General features: G+C 39.4%; 2 protein-coding genes across 8 annotated transcripts; both read right to left on the reverse strand.

The window, feature by feature from the left end:
* Positions 1-496: 496 nt before the first annotated feature.
* On the reverse strand, positions 497-9,069 carry LOC122089871 (protein transport protein SEC23). 2 transcript variants are annotated; one of them, XM_042659615.1, is made up of 6 exons: positions 8,606-9,069; positions 7,495-8,439; positions 5,491-7,311; positions 1,642-1,758; positions 1,216-1,287; positions 497-979 (listed from the first exon to the last, which is right to left on the reverse strand). In XM_042659615.1, exons 2-6 carry the CDS (start codon positions 7,960-7,962, stop codon positions 842-844), a joined length of 2,616 nt encoding a protein of 871 aa, XP_042515549.1. In that variant the 5' UTR covers positions 7,963-8,439; positions 8,606-9,069; the 3' UTR covers positions 497-841. The 2 variants fall into 2 exon arrangements, with proteins under 2 accessions (XP_042515549.1, XP_042515548.1); XM_042659614.1 differs by having other exon boundaries at positions 7,495-9,069.
* A 3,294-nt stretch (positions 9,070-12,363) lies between these two features.
* On the reverse strand, positions 12,364-21,329 carry LOC122089896 (ABC transporter B family member 11-like). 6 transcript variants are annotated; one of them, XM_042659652.1, is made up of 13 exons: positions 21,078-21,329; positions 19,531-19,942; positions 19,131-19,185; positions 18,807-18,982; positions 18,483-18,704; positions 18,113-18,351; positions 17,368-17,893; positions 16,205-16,478; positions 15,103-15,986; positions 14,184-14,450; positions 13,731-13,994; positions 13,307-13,600; positions 12,364-12,905 (listed from the first exon to the last, which is right to left on the reverse strand). In XM_042659652.1, exons 2-13 carry the CDS (start codon positions 19,870-19,872, stop codon positions 12,552-12,554), a joined length of 3,897 nt encoding a protein of 1,298 aa, XP_042515586.1. In that variant the 5' UTR covers positions 19,873-19,942; positions 21,078-21,329; the 3' UTR covers positions 12,364-12,551. The 6 variants fall into 6 exon arrangements, with proteins under 6 accessions (XP_042515586.1, XP_042515587.1, XP_042515591.1 ...); XM_042659653.1 differs by having other exon boundaries at positions 19,531-19,876; positions 21,078-21,328; XM_042659657.1 differs by having other exon boundaries at positions 19,531-19,876; positions 20,954-21,080.
* Between the last annotated feature and the right edge of the window lie 403 nt (positions 21,330-21,732).

A 21,732-nucleotide genomic window follows, 5' to 3' on the forward strand; every position in this document is an offset into this window, starting at 1 on the left:
CCATAGGCCACTAGAGGGTTGACGTCTCAACTCACGGAAGGGCAACCAAGGGATGTGCAGTGGGCAAAACAGGAATAACACATCCAATGCGTAGAGTTATGAGGTAATCAGTCCTAATTCCTTGAGTGCCTTTGCATTTAGCAGCGGCACGAGAGAATTCCCTATACAATAACAGTACGAAATCTTTCAAGTTTGACTGGTCCTTTTGATTGCTATACGAGCAACCTCTCCCTAGACTTAGGCCAATGTTGTACTGCACTAGCAGCCACCATCACGCCAATAGGAGCTTCCCCCAGGTAGATGAAAACTGTTGATTTTTTGGTGCACAGCATACCAAAAGAAATCTAAGACCAACATGCAATATTATTAAACGGGGCAAGGGTCGGGTTCCAACTTCCAACTGCAAAACTCAAGTGTACAAACATCACATGGTTCGGCGGGACTGGTGCAGTACAATGAGATCAGAGAGAGAATCCAGCATGTCAGCACTGAAGAATTAAGAATAGTGAGATTTTTATTCCTCTGCTACAGGGGCCAAATGATAAACAGAATTTTGAAGTAAAATATATAGACTAGACGCTATAACCACCACCCCCCAACACCCCCCCCAAAAAAAAAAAAGCAAAAAGAAAAAAGGCTACAGTAAATATTAAATTTAAAAAGTAGTCTCCCCCGCCCCAATTACAATGGCTTAGCCATCACACCATTCCAAGTGAAGACATCCCATGGATTAGAGTCGGAGGAATTAGAATAGAGAACCACCGGCATTCCTTCGATTCAATTCTAAAGACTACCTATTGGAGGAATGTAAAGTCCAAATTAACCCATCTTGCCACATCAGTTAACTTGGTTCAGGAGGCACCAGTCTCAAGCTGCGCATCCATTCACAGAAACTAGGATCATCGAAGTGAAGAAAACTGCTCTTCAGCTTGGCCCTCTGTTCCACTGTTAAAGACCGGAGCTGTGGGAATCTTGCTTCCTGCAATCAATGGTCACAAAATTGAAAACAAATTTAGTCTCCAAGGTTATTTATGGCCTTCTAGCAACATTTCATCTTTTCATCAAGTTCATCAAATATCATTTTGGAAACTCCTTAGATGCAAAAGCTTAAACTACATATGGCACTCCAACCAAGAGCCGCTACAGTAAAATATATAGCCTCGGTTTATGAGGATGAAATATTATTATCACAGAAAAATAAGAGATCTCAAATACCTGTTCATAGGGAGGATCCTTGTGTGCTGGTATTAGCCGAGAAACAAAGTACCGAGCCTGAGAGCTTCCCTCCTGTAAAACACACAAGGAATAAATTAAAGAAAAAAATTAACTGGAAAATAATACATCAAAATATTGAATATACAGAGGGAAAATATTCTTGTAACCAAGGTTGATGCAAACAAAGTTGTAACCTTACTTTTTTGCCCTTCTAATATAACACATTTTTTTCAATGAGGGTAAATCATGTCATTTCACATAAATACTGCATTATATAACTGTCAACTTTTTGAAAACCCTTTTTTTCCCCTACATTAAATAACTTTTGGGAATAAGATAAAGGTTAAAACTACTTATTTCACTACTTCGGTGACAAGTTGCACATATAAACAATACACCTTCCGATGAAAAATGGATGAGACATACTTTGAATGCAAGGATCCGAGGAGCCGGAAAACGGAACTCAGTGAGCTCCTCCGCCAAAGTTCTACATGCTGCTAGAGCTGCTGCACTTTTCCCTTCCTGAGCCGCAAGCTCAGCACCCTGAATTCCATCATATCAATATATGGGGTTGTCAAAATTTTATAACAGAACAAGTATCAAAATTGTGACACGAAACACACACGACATAACCAAAACCAAACATGTTCATGTACATAAATCAAATTGCAAGAAAATTGGAACATTAAACTACTAAAGAGAAGATAGAAGCACCTATCCACAATGACCAGATAAAATTTCTACTAACCATGATATTTCACTGATTAATTGTAATTTTATTTTCCCTCAATAATATTATAAGCCATGTAGATGGCTTTTGCATTTAGAAGAAACTAGTTTAATCACACCCTTCATCCAACATGCTTTTTTGCGCTACAAATAAGAGCTGGAGAGACCATAGCCACCAATAAATAAATAAAGTGTGGAACCCAATTTATCAGCAACTCTTACAACTGCATTCTCAACCATTCATACGCAAAGTGCTCCCTTTGTCACGGGCCCTCACATCTTCTCCCAAACCAAAAAATTCCACAGCGCCTACTGCGTAAATAGACATGAGCATAAAAAGGGCATACCCAGTGCATGAGGCTCCTGCATGTGTGAGTTCCGGGCATATACAGACAATCCCAGGTTCAATAACCCTGATTTCGTGTTCACTATGGGCCCACAAGAATGATAAACACCTCAAATTAGTGGTTGAGTGGCAACTGTGTAATTTAATGGAAGGTCTATACCCTCCTCTGCAACTCTGAGTGCCTGCCTTAGGTACTTCCCTGTTCTCCCATCTTCCTTCCCTCTTAGGTATCACTCTTCTTCCCTAGCCCTTTTATTACTATGGGTCTATGATATTCCTTTCCCCCCCCCCCTTCAATTTTCACTGTTTCTTGCAATAATCTTGGACTGAACAGGAACTGTTAGAAATTACTCAAGACTTCACAGTTTAAACTGAGATTTGGGAGCAACTTTATGCTCTTAGAGCGATCCAAATCCTAGGTCCTCTTCTCCAAAATCCTCTTATAGCGTGAGATCCAAACAAGCAACCATGTCTGGTTTCAACTGCACCGCTAACTGCAATTACAGGAGTTCATCTTCAGTCTTCAGGCTTCAGGCTTGAGTTATCACATGCTTGTTAGTTGGAATCCCAAGATCTTTGAGTTTTCGACCACTCTACAAAATATTAGGCCAATTGGAGGCCATTAGGGTGAGATTTCCCACCTTGAAGCATATCTAGTCAATGCTGATTTGCTCTTCTATTGTGAGGAAGAAGATTGGATCTTCTTTTTATTTACATTTAAACCATATTCTTTCATATTTACATAAAACCCCTTATTTTCTAAATTTCTTTCGATTTTCAATCACTTCATCAAGATTCCAAGTTAGTCCTTCCCTTTTAAAAACTAATTACCCTCGTGTCCTAATTCTGTTTCCACACCAAAAAGGTCCTAAACTGTTATCAGAATTTACAAATTTGCCGTTGCTCCTTTGAAATTGATTTGTTGGTTATTTGAAACCATAGCTACCCTAATCATAGTTATCGAACCCGAGATCACAGAAATTGGTATCAAAGCCAAATTTTCTTGCATTTTCTAACCCATGACAAGGCAATCTCATATCACCAATCTTGGGTTACACAAATTATATCAGGAACTAGCTGAGAGTCGGCAAAAAACTGAGACTAAACTTGATAAGTTTATGGAAGAAACACAACGCCTCTTTATGGAGTTTCATGCCCTCATGAGAAGGACTGACAAGAAAGAAGAAGCTGGACCATCTACATCAATTCCCCAGTTTGGTACCTTACGGATTGCAGATACATCTCAAAGGCAGGATGTGACACTTAAGAATACGGAGAGTACCAAACCCGTCTGGGAGATCGGTGAAGTGTTCCACCAAGAATATGGCAAGTACCAGGGGTTTGGGAGATCAGTGAGGCTGTGCAAACTTTAGTCTCACATCGCCTAGGGAGAAATTACTGAACTAGTTAATAACCTCTAACCTCCTTAACATAACACAACACGTTTTAAGGCCTTGAGGCCCATGGGCCAAAGAGGAAAATATTGTGCAAAGTTAATAGGCCCGGGGTGTTACACAGGAACCCAATCTAGCTATACCCTAGGATGTCACACAGAAATTTTTAAACATGGACTATTAGCATTAAGGTTGAATTTCCAAAATTCAACGGGAAGAAGAGGCACAAAAATTTTCTCAACTGGTCAACTACAGTTGAGAGGATTTTCATTTACAAGTCCTTCCCAAATGAAAAGAAGTGTGTGTTCATCCTCACTAAATTTATAAGTTATGCATGTTCATGGGGGGATGACATACTATATTTAAGGGTTGTCAAATGACTTAGACCCTAATTGGGAGGGCATGAAGCAGATTTGAATAAGAAGTTCGTACCTCCTAACCACTGGGTGTTATTTCACAAGTTGGTTAACTTTCAGCAAAGAAGCAAGGTTGTGGACACCTACACACTAGAATTTCACAAATTATCTTCGAGATGCCAACTTTAGGAGACAGACCACCAAAAGGTTCTGAGGTATATGAGTGGACTGTGTACAAAGATTTGATTAGAGCTGGCCAACGGTGTTTACAGGTCCATTAATGTGGCAGCTATGCCAAGACAGCTGAAAAGAAGTACAACTATTTGAAAAACATGCTCAAACTTCTTCAGCATACAAATGCAAGGACATCTCAGCCATTAAAGTTATGAGTAAAGGACAATTCTGGAAATTAAATGACTCGCTGATAAGCAGAAACAAATCTTAAAAAGGAAGGGTATCAATGTAATTCAGCCCATGAGGCTAATTGTAAATAAAGTAAAGTCTTATCTTCTACCTCTCATTCAAAACAGGGAGGTGATAGAACCAGCATAATTGTGGGTGATCGAATCCAACCAAATAGATCCAGATTGATTAGAAATTCCAGGGGAGGTCAATAACTCATTGGTCTATTGAACCCAACCAGCAAGCATTCAATATAACAAGCAGGAAAAAAAAGAGTCATGGAAACAGGACCTAGCGGAACCATCAGACTCAGGTCTGTTTGCTGGTTTGAATCTCACAGCAGAAGGTGGTTTAGGGGATAATTGCCTAGGGTTATGGTCACCCTAAGGTGATGAACCAACTCCTAAAATCTCAGGGCAAACCGACTTGGATTGAAGGATCAGCAAGTCCTTCTCAGCCTTGTAGTACCACTCAACAGAGAAGAACCGGGAAATAAATGCAATAAGATTCAACGAGTAAAGAAAAATTAGCACGGAAAGAGGAACAGGAACAGAAGAAAAAAGGAAGAAGGAAATAAAGGAGAAACGGGCATGAAAGATCACACCTGAAGAGAGGAGAGGGGTTAAAACCTGCGCATACAGCTCTTAACAGCAACACAGTAAAGACTTTCATTCAATCTCCAATACTGTTGATTGATTACAAGCTTACCGATATATAAAGTTGTATGACTAAGACTCCTAATCAAAACCAAAGACTGACTGAACTGAACCCCCTAATCAAAATCTAAGACAAAAACAGAGTCGAACTCAAACTCTACTTTCTGCCAATGTATCTAACCTCAACATAATAAAATAAAATTCCAAATTATGAAAATGTACTAATTATCCCAAGAACTGAATCAACAAAATAAATAAATTCAACACAAATGACAAGATAGTGGAGTTTTTTTTTTTTGGGGGGGGGGGTTGCGGTCGGGAGGATCCACATCGCAAAATAACTTAAAAAAAGGGAAAAGCAAAGTCAATAAGATATGAGCTCAGTAACATACCAACCAAATAAAGACATCTGTGCCATGGTCCAGCACAACTGCAGCATCAGACTGCATGGCGAGGTTATATGCTGGTAGCTCCTCAAAAGTGCCTCCTTCTCGATGCATTAGACAACGAGGTGCCACCATACGAAGTGACAAATCATATGATGCATTAAGAAACAAATTCCTCAAGACAGACCTCTCATCTTCATGACCAACAATGCTTCCCAAAAGTGGGCCCCTTTTAAGATGGAATAAATTCTCTGGCAGTGAGGAGAGCTCCTTAGGAAACTGATAAAGTTTTGATTTCGGTAATTGGGACCCAAACTTCAAAGCAATCTCCTTAACTCTTTCATCTATTGTCACCCGCATATCAATTGCATCAGATGAAGCTTTGGCTTGTAGTAGAGTCCTCTTGGCAATGAGAACAACAGCCACTTCATCTTGAACACTCTCAAGATAACTTGAAATACTGTCCACAGTAGGCAATCTGACAGTAATAACTCTAGAAATGTCAGCTTGATACACATTTGAATATCGAATGACAAACTGGAAGAAAACATAATCGCTTTTGATGTCTCCTTTTGTTTCCATGGAAATTGAGAAGCTCTGTGTTTCCTCAACACTTAGCATTTGGATAGAAACAGAAGCATCATTTTTGAAACTTTCATGAGCATCTGAATGTGCTTCTTCACCAGGACCTATTACTTGAGAAACAAGAATATCATCAGAACAGCGTATCTCCAACAAACCATGGGAACCTGCTGCTCTCATAGATGCTCTTTGCAAGTTTACACCAAAGGCCTCTCCAAAATCATCGTGCAGAACCAGAATACCACCGGATGCTTTGGCAAGGGGCTGCAGAACAGGAACCCTTACTGGGCATGTTCCAGCGCATAGGATATCAATCACAGTGTCATGCCGATGAGCCTCACGACCTAGATGCTCCATCCATTTCATTGCTGTCTTCTCCATGTATGGATAGTTCGGGTGACTGAATGAATGAGGAACAGATCCAGGACCATAGGTATTGGGCCCACCGGCGCACACAATAATCCTGGAATTACCTCCTGACCTTTTAACCACACCTCGAGACATTTCAGCTGATGGCCCTTGAATGATTGCTAGAGCTATCTCCACTGCTGTACCCAAGCATCGGTCCCTTGATGCTTCGGGTAAATTGAGTTTATATGGCCTCAGAGATGAGAAGATGGTATGCATAACAGGAAGTGAGGCATGAACAGGAGACAGATAAATACCCGTCCCATAAATCAGCGCTTTCACTGATTCCTGTGTAGGTGATTTGTCACCAGGAAGCACATCTGCAGATGCCATGGATCCCTCCGAAAAATCATAAACTGACACCGTCCGGCCAAATGATATGATTCCAACTCTGGTAGTAGGGGATAAGGAATCAACAAAAGCATGCAAAGAGCTCTGCAAATGCTGGAGGTGCACTTCATCCAAACACTCGTCTATGACAAGAAAAATTGGTGCAGACATTCTAGAATCAGAGACCGGAATAAACCCCGGTTTTTTATTTCCAGTTTGAACATAATCAACCAGTGGAGACGCCAACTCTGGCAAATTACGAAGGTCTTCCTTGCTAGGAGCTACGTATTCACCTTCACTGCCATTCAGATTCCCACAAATAACACACTGCCACTGCCCTGACCCAAGCAAAATTTTGCAGTATAGATTGGCATAAGCTCCACAGTTCTGACAACGTTGTGGATCACGTTGTATTATCTGAGGACCTGGTGATATCTCCCTTCCTGGGGAAACCAATGCCCCAAATCCCAAACTTGGGACATTCGCTTGCTTTTTCTTTTTCAACATCTGCAAGATAAGAAGGCCGAAGAATAATCCATGTAAAGAACAAAAAGAGACAAAGTTCTTGGGAAAGAACCTTTCATACTAACTCATGGAAGCTTAAACCATGAATAAAAAATGTTGACTATATGTAGCACACATAACTGCATAAAACTCATTAAGATAGAAAACAATATGGATTATTCATACCTTCTGTGCGGAAAATAGAACATATGGAGACTCCCTGGCAAGCATAGAGTCCTCCGTACCATTGGAATCTCCTGGATGGAACTCAACTGACCCATTTGAGTACGGAGGCGAAGAAGTTGGCAGAGATGAACCACTAGGAAACGCAACTGTCTGAGGGGCGGCAGGTGAAGTCCGGAATGGCACAGCTGCAGGCCGGAGTGGTGATGAGAAGACAGGGGGACCAGGAGGAGTGCTAAACTGAGGAACCGGGCTTCCAGTTTTGTTTCCACCACTTGATGCTGTCGTGGGTGGGGTTGAGGGAGAAGGAATTTGATCTTGTTGTGATCTTTGTTGCAAAAACCTGGTTGCAACAGGAGAAGAGAATGGAGGTGGGGTCGGTCTTTTCTCAGGGCGAGGAGTTGGTGTATTTGGGTGTGGAGGGGAAACCGTAACTGTGTAGCCAGGGGGAGGTGGTGGAGAAGTAGCCATTGGAGTCAGATTTTCTTTCAGATAACACAATGTGGATCTACAAAGCCTTAAACCCCAAGCAATTCCAGGCAGGCCCAACGGAGATAAATGGATTAAGATCGACCGTTTGGAATTTACAGTAGAAATCAAATGAGCGGTTTGATTAAATTGGGGATCAACCGCAAAAAAAAAAAAAAAAATCTCAACAGGCAGCTATTGTAAGTAAGTACCCCAGGGCTCCGAAAACTGTATGTATACAGAAAAGGGATTATGCTTTTAGGTTCTATAGAATGGTAGCATTTTAGCTAGGCCTTCGAATTTGCATGGAGAAAAGGACAAGGGGGAGCCATTGACTGGTAAACCTAAAACCCTAAATCCAACACTTTGACCAGACAAAAGTGGATCTTGATAGAAATATAACTCACAATTGCCCAAGTACGAAGAGGGAATGATCAAGAAGAAGCCAGAAAGCTGCTAAATTTCATCTTTCCCGGTAAACTGCAGTTCAAAGATATAGATGGGCTTTGAATGAAATCCAATCAATAAACAAAATATTGACAAAACGTCCGTGACGCAGAAAAAAACCTTTCAAGTAATCACTGTCATAAATAGGGTTTAAACTGGCTGGAGTATAAAGAAACCCAGATCAGAAATAAAGTCTTACGGATTCCTGTTCAGATAGAAAATCGATCAAGGGCTTCGCAGATTCTGGTACGAGCCCGTTGTGATGAACACACTGGATCGAGTTCGGCCGCGAATGGCGGAATTACGATAAAGATCAGCCAATATCCGATATCGAATACCACTAGGATGGAGAAAGGCTCAAGAAGAACATTCAGATCTCGACCACATATGCAGAAAGACCGACCGATCTACGTTTCTGATTGATCTTCTTCTATTTTCTCTTCCGTCTTTCGGCTCTGTCGTTCCCCTTCCCTCGGTGGTTGCGTTCTTGTGGGGAAGATACCGCACATTGGATTTAGCGGTGAGCCGGTGACAGAAATATTGGAAACTTTCACGCGTTCATATCCTCTGTATCACCCCTAATCCTCTGTTACACTTGCCAAAATAAAGTGAGCTACATCTATTCCCACATGTACCCCTAAATTCACAGCACACGCACGCACGCACACCCTCACCCTCTCTCTCTCCCGCGCGGCATTTTTGCCCTTTCCGATTTTGGACAAGGCTTTCCTAGATGCCCGTTCATCGTAGCTTTAAGGACATCTCTCCTTCCCAAGGACATCTCTCCTTCTTTTTTTTTTTTTCTAAACTTTCTATTTTTGGTTCTGAAGGTGGGGGAATTGGCCACCCTGAGCAGAAAGTAGGGTTGCAAGTTTGGCCCTGATGCCCTGAATCCGCCCTTGACCCACCCTAATTCGGAACAAGTATCGATTCAAAACTTTTGGCCCTAAGGGCCGCTCCGACCCTAAAATTTTTTACCCTGAGTCAGGGTAGGTAAGGATTGATATGTTTAGCCTACTCAGCCCGCCCTGAACTTGGCCTTAATTGTTTTACCCTGACTTTTGGCCCTGGTTTTGGCTCGGCCCGGCCCTGATTTTTGCCCCTAATGTTAATCCTAAATTTAACCTAATTTTATTTGTTTGATATTAAGTCATTCACACCTCTAAACTTCTAATATATCTTCTCATCGATGTCTCTTGCTTTTTTATCAAAAAAAAAAAAAAGATATCTTACTCTCTGCATCTCTGCATTCTTTGGATTTTTTGTTTTCTTAGGATGTTTTCCTCTTTATTTAACATGACAAGGGTTTTGAGATCTTCAGATTGTTTGCCTTATTAGGATAATCTCTTTGTTTATCATGACAAATAATTGAAATTTTTTGGATTATATACTTTCTTAGGATTATCTCATCTTTGTTTACCATAATAGTTGGAGTAATTTATATATTTTGAATGTTTGTTTTAGGATGTTCTCCTCATGACAAGTAATTTGTAACTTTGTATTTTCATCTCTTCTTTTTTATGAATATTTTTTATTTTTAAGTTATTTCATACTTTATAGGGTTAGGTTATATCCAGCCCTTTATGGCAAACCAAGGTCAGAGTCAGGATCATCCTGGCTCGACCTTGAAAAATCAGGGCCAATTAGGGATGATAAGGGTTGGGTTGAACCTTGAAGGGTAGGGCCAGGGTTGAAGTTTTGGGACCCTAGGTCAAGGTCAGGGTCAGGGTCAGGGCGGGTTTGGGCCCAATTAAGGGAACTTAGGGTTGGGCTAGGGTTTTAAGAAACCCAGCCCAATCCACCCTTGTTGCTCCCCTAGGGGGAAGAGTGCGCCTTGTTTGGACACCCAATTGTAAGGGGTGGAACTCAAATCCAAGTACAAGCTTCAAGCCAAGCAACGACAAGGTACAAACTAATTGTGTTCACTTCTTTTCTAAATTCAGTTACAGAGATTTCAGTCTCAATGGAGACTCAAGGGTGTCAATTGATTCAGTTTCAGTTTTTCAATTATGTTTTAGTTCAATGGAAGATATAATATTGCTATTAAAAAAAAATTGAGGATATAATATATACAAACTGAAATCGAATAATTATCATAATTTCAAAATTGAACAGATTTCAAACCGATTTTATTCGGTCTCATTTAAAATTGGGTTAGCTATAAATAGCTTGCTGAAATAGATAAAGTGGGGAAAGAAATAACAACCTCATGATGGTACAAGCCCGCGAATACAAAATTTGGTACTGTTCACTCTTTTAAACAGAACTAAAAGAGAAACATGTTGTAGATAATTGCCCACAACTTAACAAAGATACATGATTGTAGGATTTAATATAATTTATATTTAATTTATATGGTTCCATTCAAACCAATGGTGTTAGTAAGAATGTGAATGAAATTTTATTTTTCATAATCAACACTGAGCTGGATTTTTCCAATTTGATCGATTCAATTTTAAACAGCCGATTTCGATTCCAATTTTCTGTTCTAGTTCTAAATTGACAAGGTTAGATTAGTATTGGTTCAAGTTGGAAACTTGAAAATTGAACCATATGACAAATCTGAACATTAAATTTTGAGATAAGCAAATCTACAAAATCCTTCTTACATTTGAAGGTCGTAGATATGCAAAATCCCCCCCTTTTATGGCTCTGGTGGCTCTTGTTTATTGAATATTAATTAGGTTCATAGTTTTGAAAACCAGACCGGAAGGCGAATCGATAAAAGGCATCAGAGTTCAGTTTGGGCTGATTCAACCCAATTTTAGTTGAAAAACTGCGGAACTGAACTACATAATTCGCGGGGCTTTTCAAAAAAAAAAAAAATTCTTTCGAGTTTTTCTAGATACTTGATCCTTCTTGGGAGGAAAAATGTTTCATGTGGGAGAAGTGTGGGGTTTGCGCCTAGAGTCCAGAGATATGGAAGGGCACCTGCCTTGTTGATGCTTTTATGTGCATCATCATTGACCCATATGCTGGTGTGGGAGCCATACTCTTCAGATGGATAGTTTTTTTTTTTTTTCAGTTGCAAGGATTATTCTTACTCGACTGTTATAGATTAGTGATAAACAGCAGTTTGGATCTCAGATTTCAATCAAAATTTATTGGATTACTTATCGGATATAGGAACAGAATATCAGAAATTGAACCCAATCCGATGGTCTATCTCAAGTTTCAGAAGAATCCTAGGACTTTCCCAAACAAAGAATCAAATCAGCAAGTATTTGGAAAGATTCTAACGGTAAACATGATTACTCAGGTTAAACAATAACAGATTGGAAACCGGATCTATGAATGGAACAACACCCTGTTCTTAGAGAATGAAACATAGGATGTTAGGTAACAAATCTGATAATTCAGAAATCCTATTAATGATAGGATTCTGATGTTCTGAATTCAGATTCATATTTTAATAATTCTGTTGTAAATTCTGAGGTCAGAATTGAAATACCCAGAGAAATATACAAGAAACTGGGAACTTCGGGATTGTGGTACATGCAGAAAGAAACTCAGGAAGTACTACTGGCTTATCTGCAGAGATTAAACAACGAATGAGAGTAGAGGAGGATATTACCAGACTTCCCACCTTACCTTACAGGAGTCCCACCAGCAGTATTGGTATTTCCCCAATGGCCTATTAAAGCTACATAGGTTTCATTTTTCGCATAATCAGAGCAGACCCCAGTTCTTAGGACAACAATCTTTTTACAGCCGATCATTGTATGCTGCAGCCCTATAAGGATTGGAGAGTTCAATACATCTCTAGTTTCTTTGTAGACCTAAAAAAACTCTACCTGTCTACAAAATTTCAAGCTTCATATGCAATGTGCCAGATTTAGGTGAGCCACCCAAACAACCTTCTTAGTTCCGAATTCGTAAATCAAGGTGGTGCTAACATTGACTAGAATCTTCAGTGCTGATCTATCTACTTAAGAAATTTGATCTGAATCAGTAGAATGATCAACCCTGATTCCAATTATGGCCGATTCCTGTAACAACTCCGAATAAATTGCACATTCCATACATAAATAATATAAAATATACAGAAAAGAGGTTCTCTTCTTCTTCTTTTTTTTTCCAGAAAATAACAAGGGCATGTAAACTGATCACAAAAAATTGTGGAACGTGTGTACCAAAAACTTTCACTAAGAAGCAGCACTGGTGTGAAGTGCTACCAAGGAAGCATAAGCACCATCCTTCACATTGATTAATGTTTCATGCTTCCCTTTCTCCACAATAACACCATTTTTTACCACTGCAATTAAATCTGCACCCTTAATTGTGGATAACCGGTGGGCGACAACAATTGTGGTGCGGTTCACCATGACCTTGTCCAGTGCATCTTGCACCACTCGTTCCGATTCAGCATCAAGCGCACTTGTTGCCTCATCTAGTAGTAAAATCTTTGGCGCCTTCACCATCGCTCTTGCAATCGCCACCCGTTGCTTTTGACCACCCGACAATTGGACTCCTCGTTCTCCTACAACGGTATCATAACCCTGCAAATTTCCCCCATATTTATCATTGTTAAATACAATCCCATTAGAAACAAACTACAACATAGTAGACAATTGTTTAATATTCCAATCCATGTATGTGTTTCATATGCATACTCAGAATAGATTTTGGGTCTAGAAAGCATTTTGAAGCAAGAAAATAGAGAAGAATCGGGCATAAGTATGTATTCATAGACCCAGAATCTATTCCAATAATGCATATCAAACACAGCCGATGTTTGCAGGGATACTAGGAAGGCGTCTGGCTATTGGGCCACTGTGCAAGACTTCAGCAGTTGGGAAGTAGGGTGTAAGGTTGTAATTGTCTCGCATGAAACAAAACATTCTGTAGGGAGAAAAATATGACAAACCAAACATAACGAGTGTGTTGCAGAATGACAGACCTGTTGCAATCCGCTAATGAATTTGTGGGCATTTGCTAACTCCGCTGAAGCTAAGATCTCTGTCTCTGTAGCATTTCCTTCCTTCCCATATGCAATATTGGCTCGGATTGTGTCATTGAACAAGGCAGGTTCTTGGCTCACCAGACCCATCTGCTGTCTCAACCACTTTAACTGGAACTTTTGAATTTCAGTCCCATCTAATGTGATCTGACCCGACTCTGGGTCATAAAATCTCTGCAACAATGAAATTACTGTCGATTTTCCAGACCCACTTTCGCCAACCAGAGCAACTGTCTGATGAATGAAATACAGACCATTAGTTCTAAAGCTAGCTCATTCTACATGTGGTAACATGAATTGAATACAGGTTTCACAAACTTAGTGTAGGACCTGTTGATGAGAAATGCAAAGTTAAAAAACTCACCTTTCCTGAATGAACTGCCAAGCAAAGATCTCGGAATATCTGAATATCAGGTCTTGTTGGATATTTAAAGCTAACATGCCGAAACTCTATTTCTCCCTTTACATTTTCTAGTGTCATTCCAGACTCATCATTTGAGTCTATCTTTGACGTTTGATCAAGAATGGAAAAAATAGAAGCAGCGGAAGTCTTGGCTTTACTGGCATCAGGAGCAAGGGAGCTTGATTGAGAAATCCCAATGGCTGCCATGGTGAGGGCAAAGAAAACCTAGCAAGAATTACAGAAACAGTCTATAAGACCACAAATTCAAGTTACTAGCTAAGAGTATGGCTACTAAAGCTTAATTCAATTAGTATGTCTTGAAATCTCATGCTGTATTCGTGTTATTTTCATAAAACATTTATGAAACATCATCTTGAAAGAAAAAAAATATGAAAGAAATGAATGGATACTTACACGAAAAACCTTCGTGAATGTTGTTTTTCCATGTGCAACAAGCTGGGCTCCAGCATAGAAACTGGTTGCATAAACACAAAACAGCAGGAAAAAGGATAGCCCAAAACCAGCACCACTAATTAATCCTTGTCTTATCCCTGACTTCAGAGGGCCTTCACATTTCTTTTTGTACAGTTGCATCACCTTCTCTTCAGCACAGAAAGAAGCAACTGTTCTTATGCTTCCAACGGCATCATTTGCCACTTGACTTGCTTCCTCGTACATCATCTACAACCATTCAAACATCCATCTCAAACAGAAGCTAATATGTATGTTTTTTTAGGTTGATACAGATGATTAAGGCACTATTTTGTAAAATAACTATCATTTTTTTTTTCAATTTTAAATGAAAAATTTTAACTATTTTGTAAAATAACTATCATTTTTTTTTTTCAATTTTAAATGAAAAATTTTATGACACCTACTCGAGAGTGAATATTGGTAGGAGTCAATAAATTCAGGAATTATTCATGTCTCACACCCAGATAGAAGAATAAAGAGCAAAAAGAGTTCAAATCTCCACCTAAATTTGTGTTGTTTCAACCCTAATGAAGAATTGAAACCTATCACAGTTTGGAAGCAATAAAATCGGTAGAGCTAACTCCTGTCCTAAAATGACAAGAGTTCCAACTCTGACAATAAAAGTGGATCCTAACAGAAACTGGAAGCCATCAATGAATCTTTGGTCATGGGGCAATCAACAAGTCCAAAACAGGACAATGCTCATGCACAGGCCCATTTTCTTATATAATATTATCTGCTGATAATTTGAAGTATAATTTATCTGACACTTCCTATTCACACCCTTTTTATTGAAAAAATGAAATAAATTCAGTTTGCATGAGAAATAATACAAATAACCATGAGTTTGAGCCCAAACCTTTGCATCTGCACTGAATCCTTTCATGAACTTCATTTGGACATATCCATTAAGGCCAATCAGAGGCAGCAAAACAAGGATTATGAGAGCCAGTTCCCAGTTTGCTTGGAAAGCAATAACCAATCCAGCAATTGCTGTTGCAGTGTTCTGTACAAGAAGTGCAAGAGCATCACCAACCAGACTGCGGATGGTTGCTGCATCTGCTGAGAGTCTCGCACCAACTGCACCGCTGGAGTTCTCAGGATCATCAAACCAACTGACCTCCATGTAAACCACCTTCTCAAAGCACATTGACCTGATCCTTCTTATTAACTTACATCCTGCCACAGAAAAAAAGTATGTTCGTGCAGGGGTTGCCACTAAGGATATCACACCAAGGACAACAAACATCAGCGCCCAAAAGCTTGAATCCTTCCGAAGCTTACTGTGTGACCCATAGAATATATGGATTATACTGGAAATGAGAATACCAAAAACTGGTAGTATCACACCATTGATGGCTGCAGCTATAACACCAAGCAGTATTACTGGGAGCTCCGGTTTATTAAGGTAGGCAAGGCGACGAATTGAAACATCTTGTGGCTCTTTTACTGTTGGCAGCTTGTCAGGTACGGTTGTAGTTGCTGTTTCTTGGATGTTGACTCCAGTAGGTAGACCAAATGATACTGAGAATGAGTGGCGGCTGCTGTTCCCAGGCCCAGATGATTCACGACTTACTGACCGTCGGATGGATATGTGTTGGCTTGAGTGCCTGGCAGAATCCACTGATATTTCTGGTTTATCTTGATCATTTACTCCATGCTCTGATTCTGGGTTCATTTCTTGCAAGCGTATAAGCTGGCAGTATGCTCCTTCAGGATCCTTCACTAGTTCTGTGTGAGAGCCTGTAAATGCATAAAGACCAAACTTAGTCACTGATACCTTCCCCTGTTTCTCAAACTCCGAACAAACCAACAAAATAGCCATTCCATGGCCCATGGCCCAAAAAAAAAAAACCAAAAAATGACACTTTTCAATAAAAAAAGACCAATAAACAAAACTGCACCTTTTTTCATTGTCTCTACTTAAAAAGGATCACAAATAATATATTTTTACCACTTACCTTTTTCGACTATCTTTCCCCGATGAATGACAGCAATCATATCTGCATTCCTCACGGTACTCAAGCGATGGGCAACAATAACTGTAGTTCGGTTGATCATGACCCTGTCCAATGCCTCTTGCACAATGCGCTCAGATTCTGCATCAAGTGCGCTTGTAGCTTCATCCAGGAGTAAAATCCGTGGGTCTTTCAAAATTGCTCTAGCAATAGCAACTCTTTGTTTCTGCCCCCCAGACAGCTGAGTTCCATGTTCACCCACTAAGGTGTCAAGCCCCTGAAAACAATAAATGTATGTATAGAAATTAAAATTTTCTGCCAAAAAAAAAAGAGAGAGAAAGATATTCTTAATTCAGTTATTAAATTCAAACAAGTTAGCATCCTTGAATTGTGATCCTACAGATTTGACATGCATATACTAGTGTCATACTGTCATCTGGAAAATTAGATGGCACTAATAATTAGAGTGATTCTCACCTACATCAGAGTGCAGACAGTCATACCACATTTTTTTAGGACCTGCTTGGTTTTGCTCGACCTCTTTCCAATCATGACAAAAAAGATTCGCATGATCATGTCAGACTGGTAAATAATATTACTTTTGCGAGGATTAGGACCATTCTGTAAAATAAAAATTTTGATTTTTTTTCACCAGTATCGTGCCACAACAGTTGCAGAGGCAAACAACCTTCATCAATGGACAGAGAAGCCACAATTAATCTGTATAAAGGTTTAAAGGGATCTACGAGGAAAAATACTGCAATATACTTCTAAACAACCAGCCTTTTGTGGAATTCATACCATGGACCTTGGTTCAAAATCCATCTTCACCTCTAACAGCCAAGAACTAACCAGATTTCTCCGTCAAAAACATTGTTCATCCTTGGACCTTACAAGGCCCATATGCCATAAACAAATAGCTATTGTATAAGTCTTCTCTCACTTCAAAAAATGGCTTTCTGAAGCAAGCGTGGCCTCATGATTATAGGTTTATCTACCTTTCGATTTTATTTGAGCATACAAAAGTGACAAAATATCAATTGTTATGAAGTCATAACAGTACGGTGAAACGGGAGAAAATCTTTGGGGGGGAAAAAAAAGATGTAACAAATTGAAAGTAGTAAAAAACTGTTAAAGCTAACCGAAAGGACAGGAAAAGCTAGAACCTGAGGAAGCTTATCAATGAACTTGGCAGCATTGGCTAGCTCAGCTGCAGTTCTAATTTCTTCCGTAGTTGCTCCATCCTTCCCATAGGCAATATTGTCTCTAATGCTAGAAGCAAACAGCACAGGTTCCTGACTGACGAGCCCAATTTTCGTTCTAATCCAGTTTAGCTGAAATTCTCTGAGATTTATATTATCTATTAAAACTTCACCAGCTTGTGGGTCATAGAATCTCTCTATCAGACTGATCACTGTTGACTTGCCGCTTCCACTCTGTCCAACCAAAGCAGCTGTCGTGCCGCTAGGTATGAAGAGAGAGAAACCACTGAATATTTGCTCATCTGGTCTAGCAGGATAACTGAAGCAGACATCCCTTAGTTCAATCTCTCCACGAATATCATCCAGTGTCCGCCCACTGGTATCATAAGCATCAATTTCCGGTTTCCGGTTTATTGTCTCAAACATTTTAAATGCTGCAGCCTGTCCAGCAGCAAATGAACTAATGCATGGAGATGCCTGCCCCAGAGACCTGAACCACATTGCACAACAAAAAAATTAGCAATTTGATATTTTTCAGATTCTTACAAAATGCTAAGCTGCAGACAGACATAAAGAAATGTTAAGTATGACCATTTATATTCTGCAAGTTACTGATAATTATCTTCAGTTCTCTCTTTTTTGTCTCTGAAGGAAAAAAAACTTTACAATCATTTGAAAGAAAAAGAAGCAACAGTTTGCAACAACTTACAAGGATCCAGTCAACACGGCAATAATAACATTAATGATAACACCCCCCGTGTATCCCCTGTCAATTATGAGCCTCGCACCATACCATATGGCTAAAGCATAACTGCAGAATATGATACACATAACAGAACCAAGACCTAATCCACTAGCTAAGCCTTCCTGAACCCCAGATTGATAAGCACTGGTGAGAGACTTGTTGTATGCAATTATAGCTAGCTTCTCTCCAGTAAATGATGCAACCTGCACATGAGAAATGTGGGTCACTCACCATTCAAAACAGAAAAGGAATGTAAAGAAAAGCATAAATGCATTACTGCAAGATAACGTCTGATACTGCATAGGTAATGTTTAATTCCACCACTACTACGTACTGTTCTGATTGAACCAATTGTCTGTTCCACTACAGTTGATGCTTTAGAATACGCAGATTGTCCACGGGAGGCCATCTTGCTTATAACAATGGACATGGCTGCACCAGAGATCACAAGAGCAGGAATAGTAGATATCATGACAAGGGTGAGAAGCCACCCTTTTATGAAAGCCACCACAAAGCCTCCTATGAATGTTGTTATTAGCTGAATAAACTTCCCCACCTGTAAAATAAAGCACAAAATAAATGGTGACCACTTGCCCTTGAATCCTGAAATGAAGCAATTAGTAAATGTTTGTGGGATTTGGTTTAATAGTAGGAGTACCTTCTCACCCATGGCGTCTTGAATGAGGACAGTATCACCTGACATCCTTCCAACAACTTCTCCAGTATTTGTTTCCTTGTCAAAAAAACCAATATCTTGCCTCAGAATGGTCTTCAAATATAAATTCCTTATTCGTGCTGCTTGTCTTTCCCCTGTGACCATCCAGCAAGACACCTCTGACAAACAACAAATATGGTTTTCTGAGTGTCCAGTAGTTAAATCATTTCTCCGTGCTATATAATTAGAACATTAATTTATGTATTCTACATGAATATATGACTAAAAAAATGACTTCTCATATTAATGTGAGCCCAATGTACTTACGCAATAAAGATGCCACACCAGCCCCCACAGCCAAGTAAACAAATTTCAGTGATACCTGAATACATAAACAGATAGCTCGGAGGTGATTAAACCAGTCTATATCAATAGAAAAAGGCGGAGAATGTTTAATATGTGGCAAGAAGTCAAAAACTTTATGCTGTAAAAGGCATATCATAGTTTAATTTCTTAGGGAGAGAGGGCATCATAGATTGATAAGAACAACCGTATTCTAGCAATGAGAGATATTTGCATATTCCTTGAAATGTAGAAGCACAATACCATATTCTCTCAACTAGATTTTTTCCCCCATATATTAAGATTCAAACTCAATTTGGTTATATATTACCCATATTGATATAGTGCATAAGATGAATTATCAATATTACATCCAGATGCATACCTTGGAAACTTCATTAACCACACTTTTGGTATTGTTTGTATCTCCAAAAGAATTGATCATCTGCCCAAAGAGAAGAGTCATTATAGGCATGGCGCTTCCATTTGCTATAGCTCCTATTGTGCCGACGACCATTAATACAATATCCTTGGAGTCTGCAAAGGAGAAAAGCTTGCTATACGGAACGGTCTGGTCACTCTCCTTTCCTCCCTTGCTCTTATGAGATGTTGGTTCAGCATCAGTCTTCCCTTGGTTTTCATTTGTCTGAGTAACAGGTCCATTGCTTGTGGATGCAGAGGCCTGGTGTTTTTTTATATCATCATCAAAGCCATTCTCTTCAGCCATTTTCCTAACACCAAGGGTCAACAACGTATTATGTGCTAGATATATTGATCAATGTCAACTTAAAACACAGCTGCAAGACAACAAGGAGAAGGGAAGGAAATCAGAATGCAAAACGGGAAAGATAGATTGGAGAAGAAAGAGGCTAAGAGAATATTGGAATTCTCAAAAGGCAAACTTTCAGAGGCTAAAATGTGTTCTTGATGAACGCTAAATTATAGCTGACAGAAAGTTTGTGCAATTTAAAAAGCACACAAAGGGTTATTGACCTGACCTAAAGTTTCCTTGATTTAATTGAACTAATATTCTTTGTTGTCATTTATGGGAACCACGACTTAGCGAAAACACAAGAAACAGACAAAAAAAAGGGTGGGGGGGGGGGTGCGGGAAGGAGTTGTAAAAGAAAGACAAATCACACTAACAGACAGACTTAGAAACTTCTGCATTAAAGATTTAAAGGTCGAGGATTTGACCGAAAACCCACAAACAAAAAACATTCAGAACAGATGAAGACAGAAAATCAAAAACCCCATTAAGATTGAGAATTTCCAGGAGCTTGCAAATAGAAGGTGAAAACAAACTAGAAAGCTTACATCAGAAACAGAGGGCGCGTGGAGAAAGGGTTTTTGGTTTTCTTTCCCAGTGAAAAACTGGAGAGAAGTAAGTATCAGAAACAGAGTAAAGGATCCTTAGATCTGTAATAGTTGGAGCAAAGGTGGTCATCTCTTCCTCCTAAGCGCCCACAACAGAGCAGCAATCGCAGAACAATATAAACAGAACGCAACAATAAAGACCAAAAAAAAAACTCTGTATCTTTGTAGAAAAAGAAAAAAAAAATAAAATAAATGTAGCTATTAAATCAAATGAAAGTCGAAAATGGTAAGAGAGGAAGAAAGAAAATGATAATTTTTATTTCGATTTTCAACTTTTTAAGAAATTGCAAAGCGATGTAAGTATAAAATATCCATTATCAAGTATCAAAGTAAAGCTGGACAACTTAACGAGCAGAGGAGAAAGTCAACAACATGATCTTCACCATTTCACCTTTGAAGAATAAAAAAACAGAGCATAAGATAGCACATACGGGAACTCACTCGAAAACCCAAAAAGCCAAGCACAAACTTGCAGAGACCAAAAATGATTAAAGTAACAGAAGTAAGCCAAAGAAAAGAGAAGTATGGGGGGATCCCAAAAATTAGTAAACTCACAGAGACTGTTGAAATAGAAAGGAAAACCCAGGTCCCAGTTCCCAGAAGCGGTGAACGTTTAGGAAAGTGGGTTGGGTTCAGAGGATGATGCGTATATACCCTCTGGAGCTTGGTTGTGTCGATGCGTGCAAGTGCAACACTACGTGCAACGTCGTTCTAGCGCTCTACCGAGTTTAAATAATCATAAGCCAAGTAGACTCTCGACAACCATAAATTTTAATGTTAAAAAAAAATTGTGAATAGAGGAAGAGTCAAATTGATTTGCTTGGAGAGCAAGATTCAAAAACAGTAGCAGTTCAGCTGAGAGACAACCTTGCTTTAGTCAAACTTCCAAGAAAAAAAAATAGCGTAAATGTTTTTAGACATCTTTTATTAGAAATATCTTCGTCTCCTGTGCTGTATTCTAAAAAAATAGTCTAAATTGAAGAAGTTTCCAAGTACATCCTCTCTCTCTCTCTCTCTCTCTCTCTCACTCACAGGTCACAGCCGTCTCTCACTTGGCAACTAAGTACGAGTGCCTTCACTACGTTTTCCTGCGACAAGGGGCCAAAAGAAAAGGAAATTTACCTTCAACTTTAAGCCCAAGTCAGTCTCAATCTTGCCGTGGGCAACAATGCACATATGGAAGATTTATTCCAATTTTATTTGATCCAAG

The sequence above is a fragment of the Macadamia integrifolia genome, chromosome 9 (genome assembly GCF_013358625.1).
Source record: "Macadamia integrifolia cultivar HAES 741 chromosome 9, SCU_Mint_v3, whole genome shotgun sequence".
Taxonomy (NCBI): domain Eukaryota; kingdom Viridiplantae; phylum Streptophyta; class Magnoliopsida; order Proteales; family Proteaceae; genus Macadamia; species Macadamia integrifolia.

What these genes read in the sequence shown, in the direction of transcription:
- LOC122089871 (XM_042659615.1), bottom strand. Translation starts at nt 7,962, where the DNA reads ATGGCTACTTCTCCACCACCTCCCCCTGGCTACACAGTTACGGTTTCC. An exon ending in TTCTATTTTCCGCACAGAAG is followed by an intron (nt 7,312 to 7,494) that starts GTATGAATAATC and finishes CTTATCTTGCAG; the next exon opens with ATGTTGAAAAAGAAAAAGCA. An exon ending in AGGATCCTCCCTATGAACAG is followed by an intron (nt 980 to 1,215) that starts GTATTTGAGATC and finishes CATTGATTGCAG; the next exon opens with GAAGCAAGATTCCCACAGCT.
- LOC122089896 (XM_042659652.1), bottom strand. Translation starts at nt 19,872, where the DNA reads ATGGCTGAAGAGAATGGCTTTGATGATGATATAAAAAAACACCAGGCC. An exon ending in AAGACGCCATGGGTGAGAAG is followed by an intron (nt 18,705 to 18,806) that starts GTACTCCTACTA and finishes TTTATTTTACAG; the next exon opens with GTGGGGAAGTTTATTCAGCT. An exon ending in TCATTAGCGGATTGCAACAG is followed by an intron (nt 12,906 to 13,306) that starts GTCTGTCATTCT and finishes GGAAATTTGCAG; the next exon opens with GGTTATGATACCGTTGTAGG.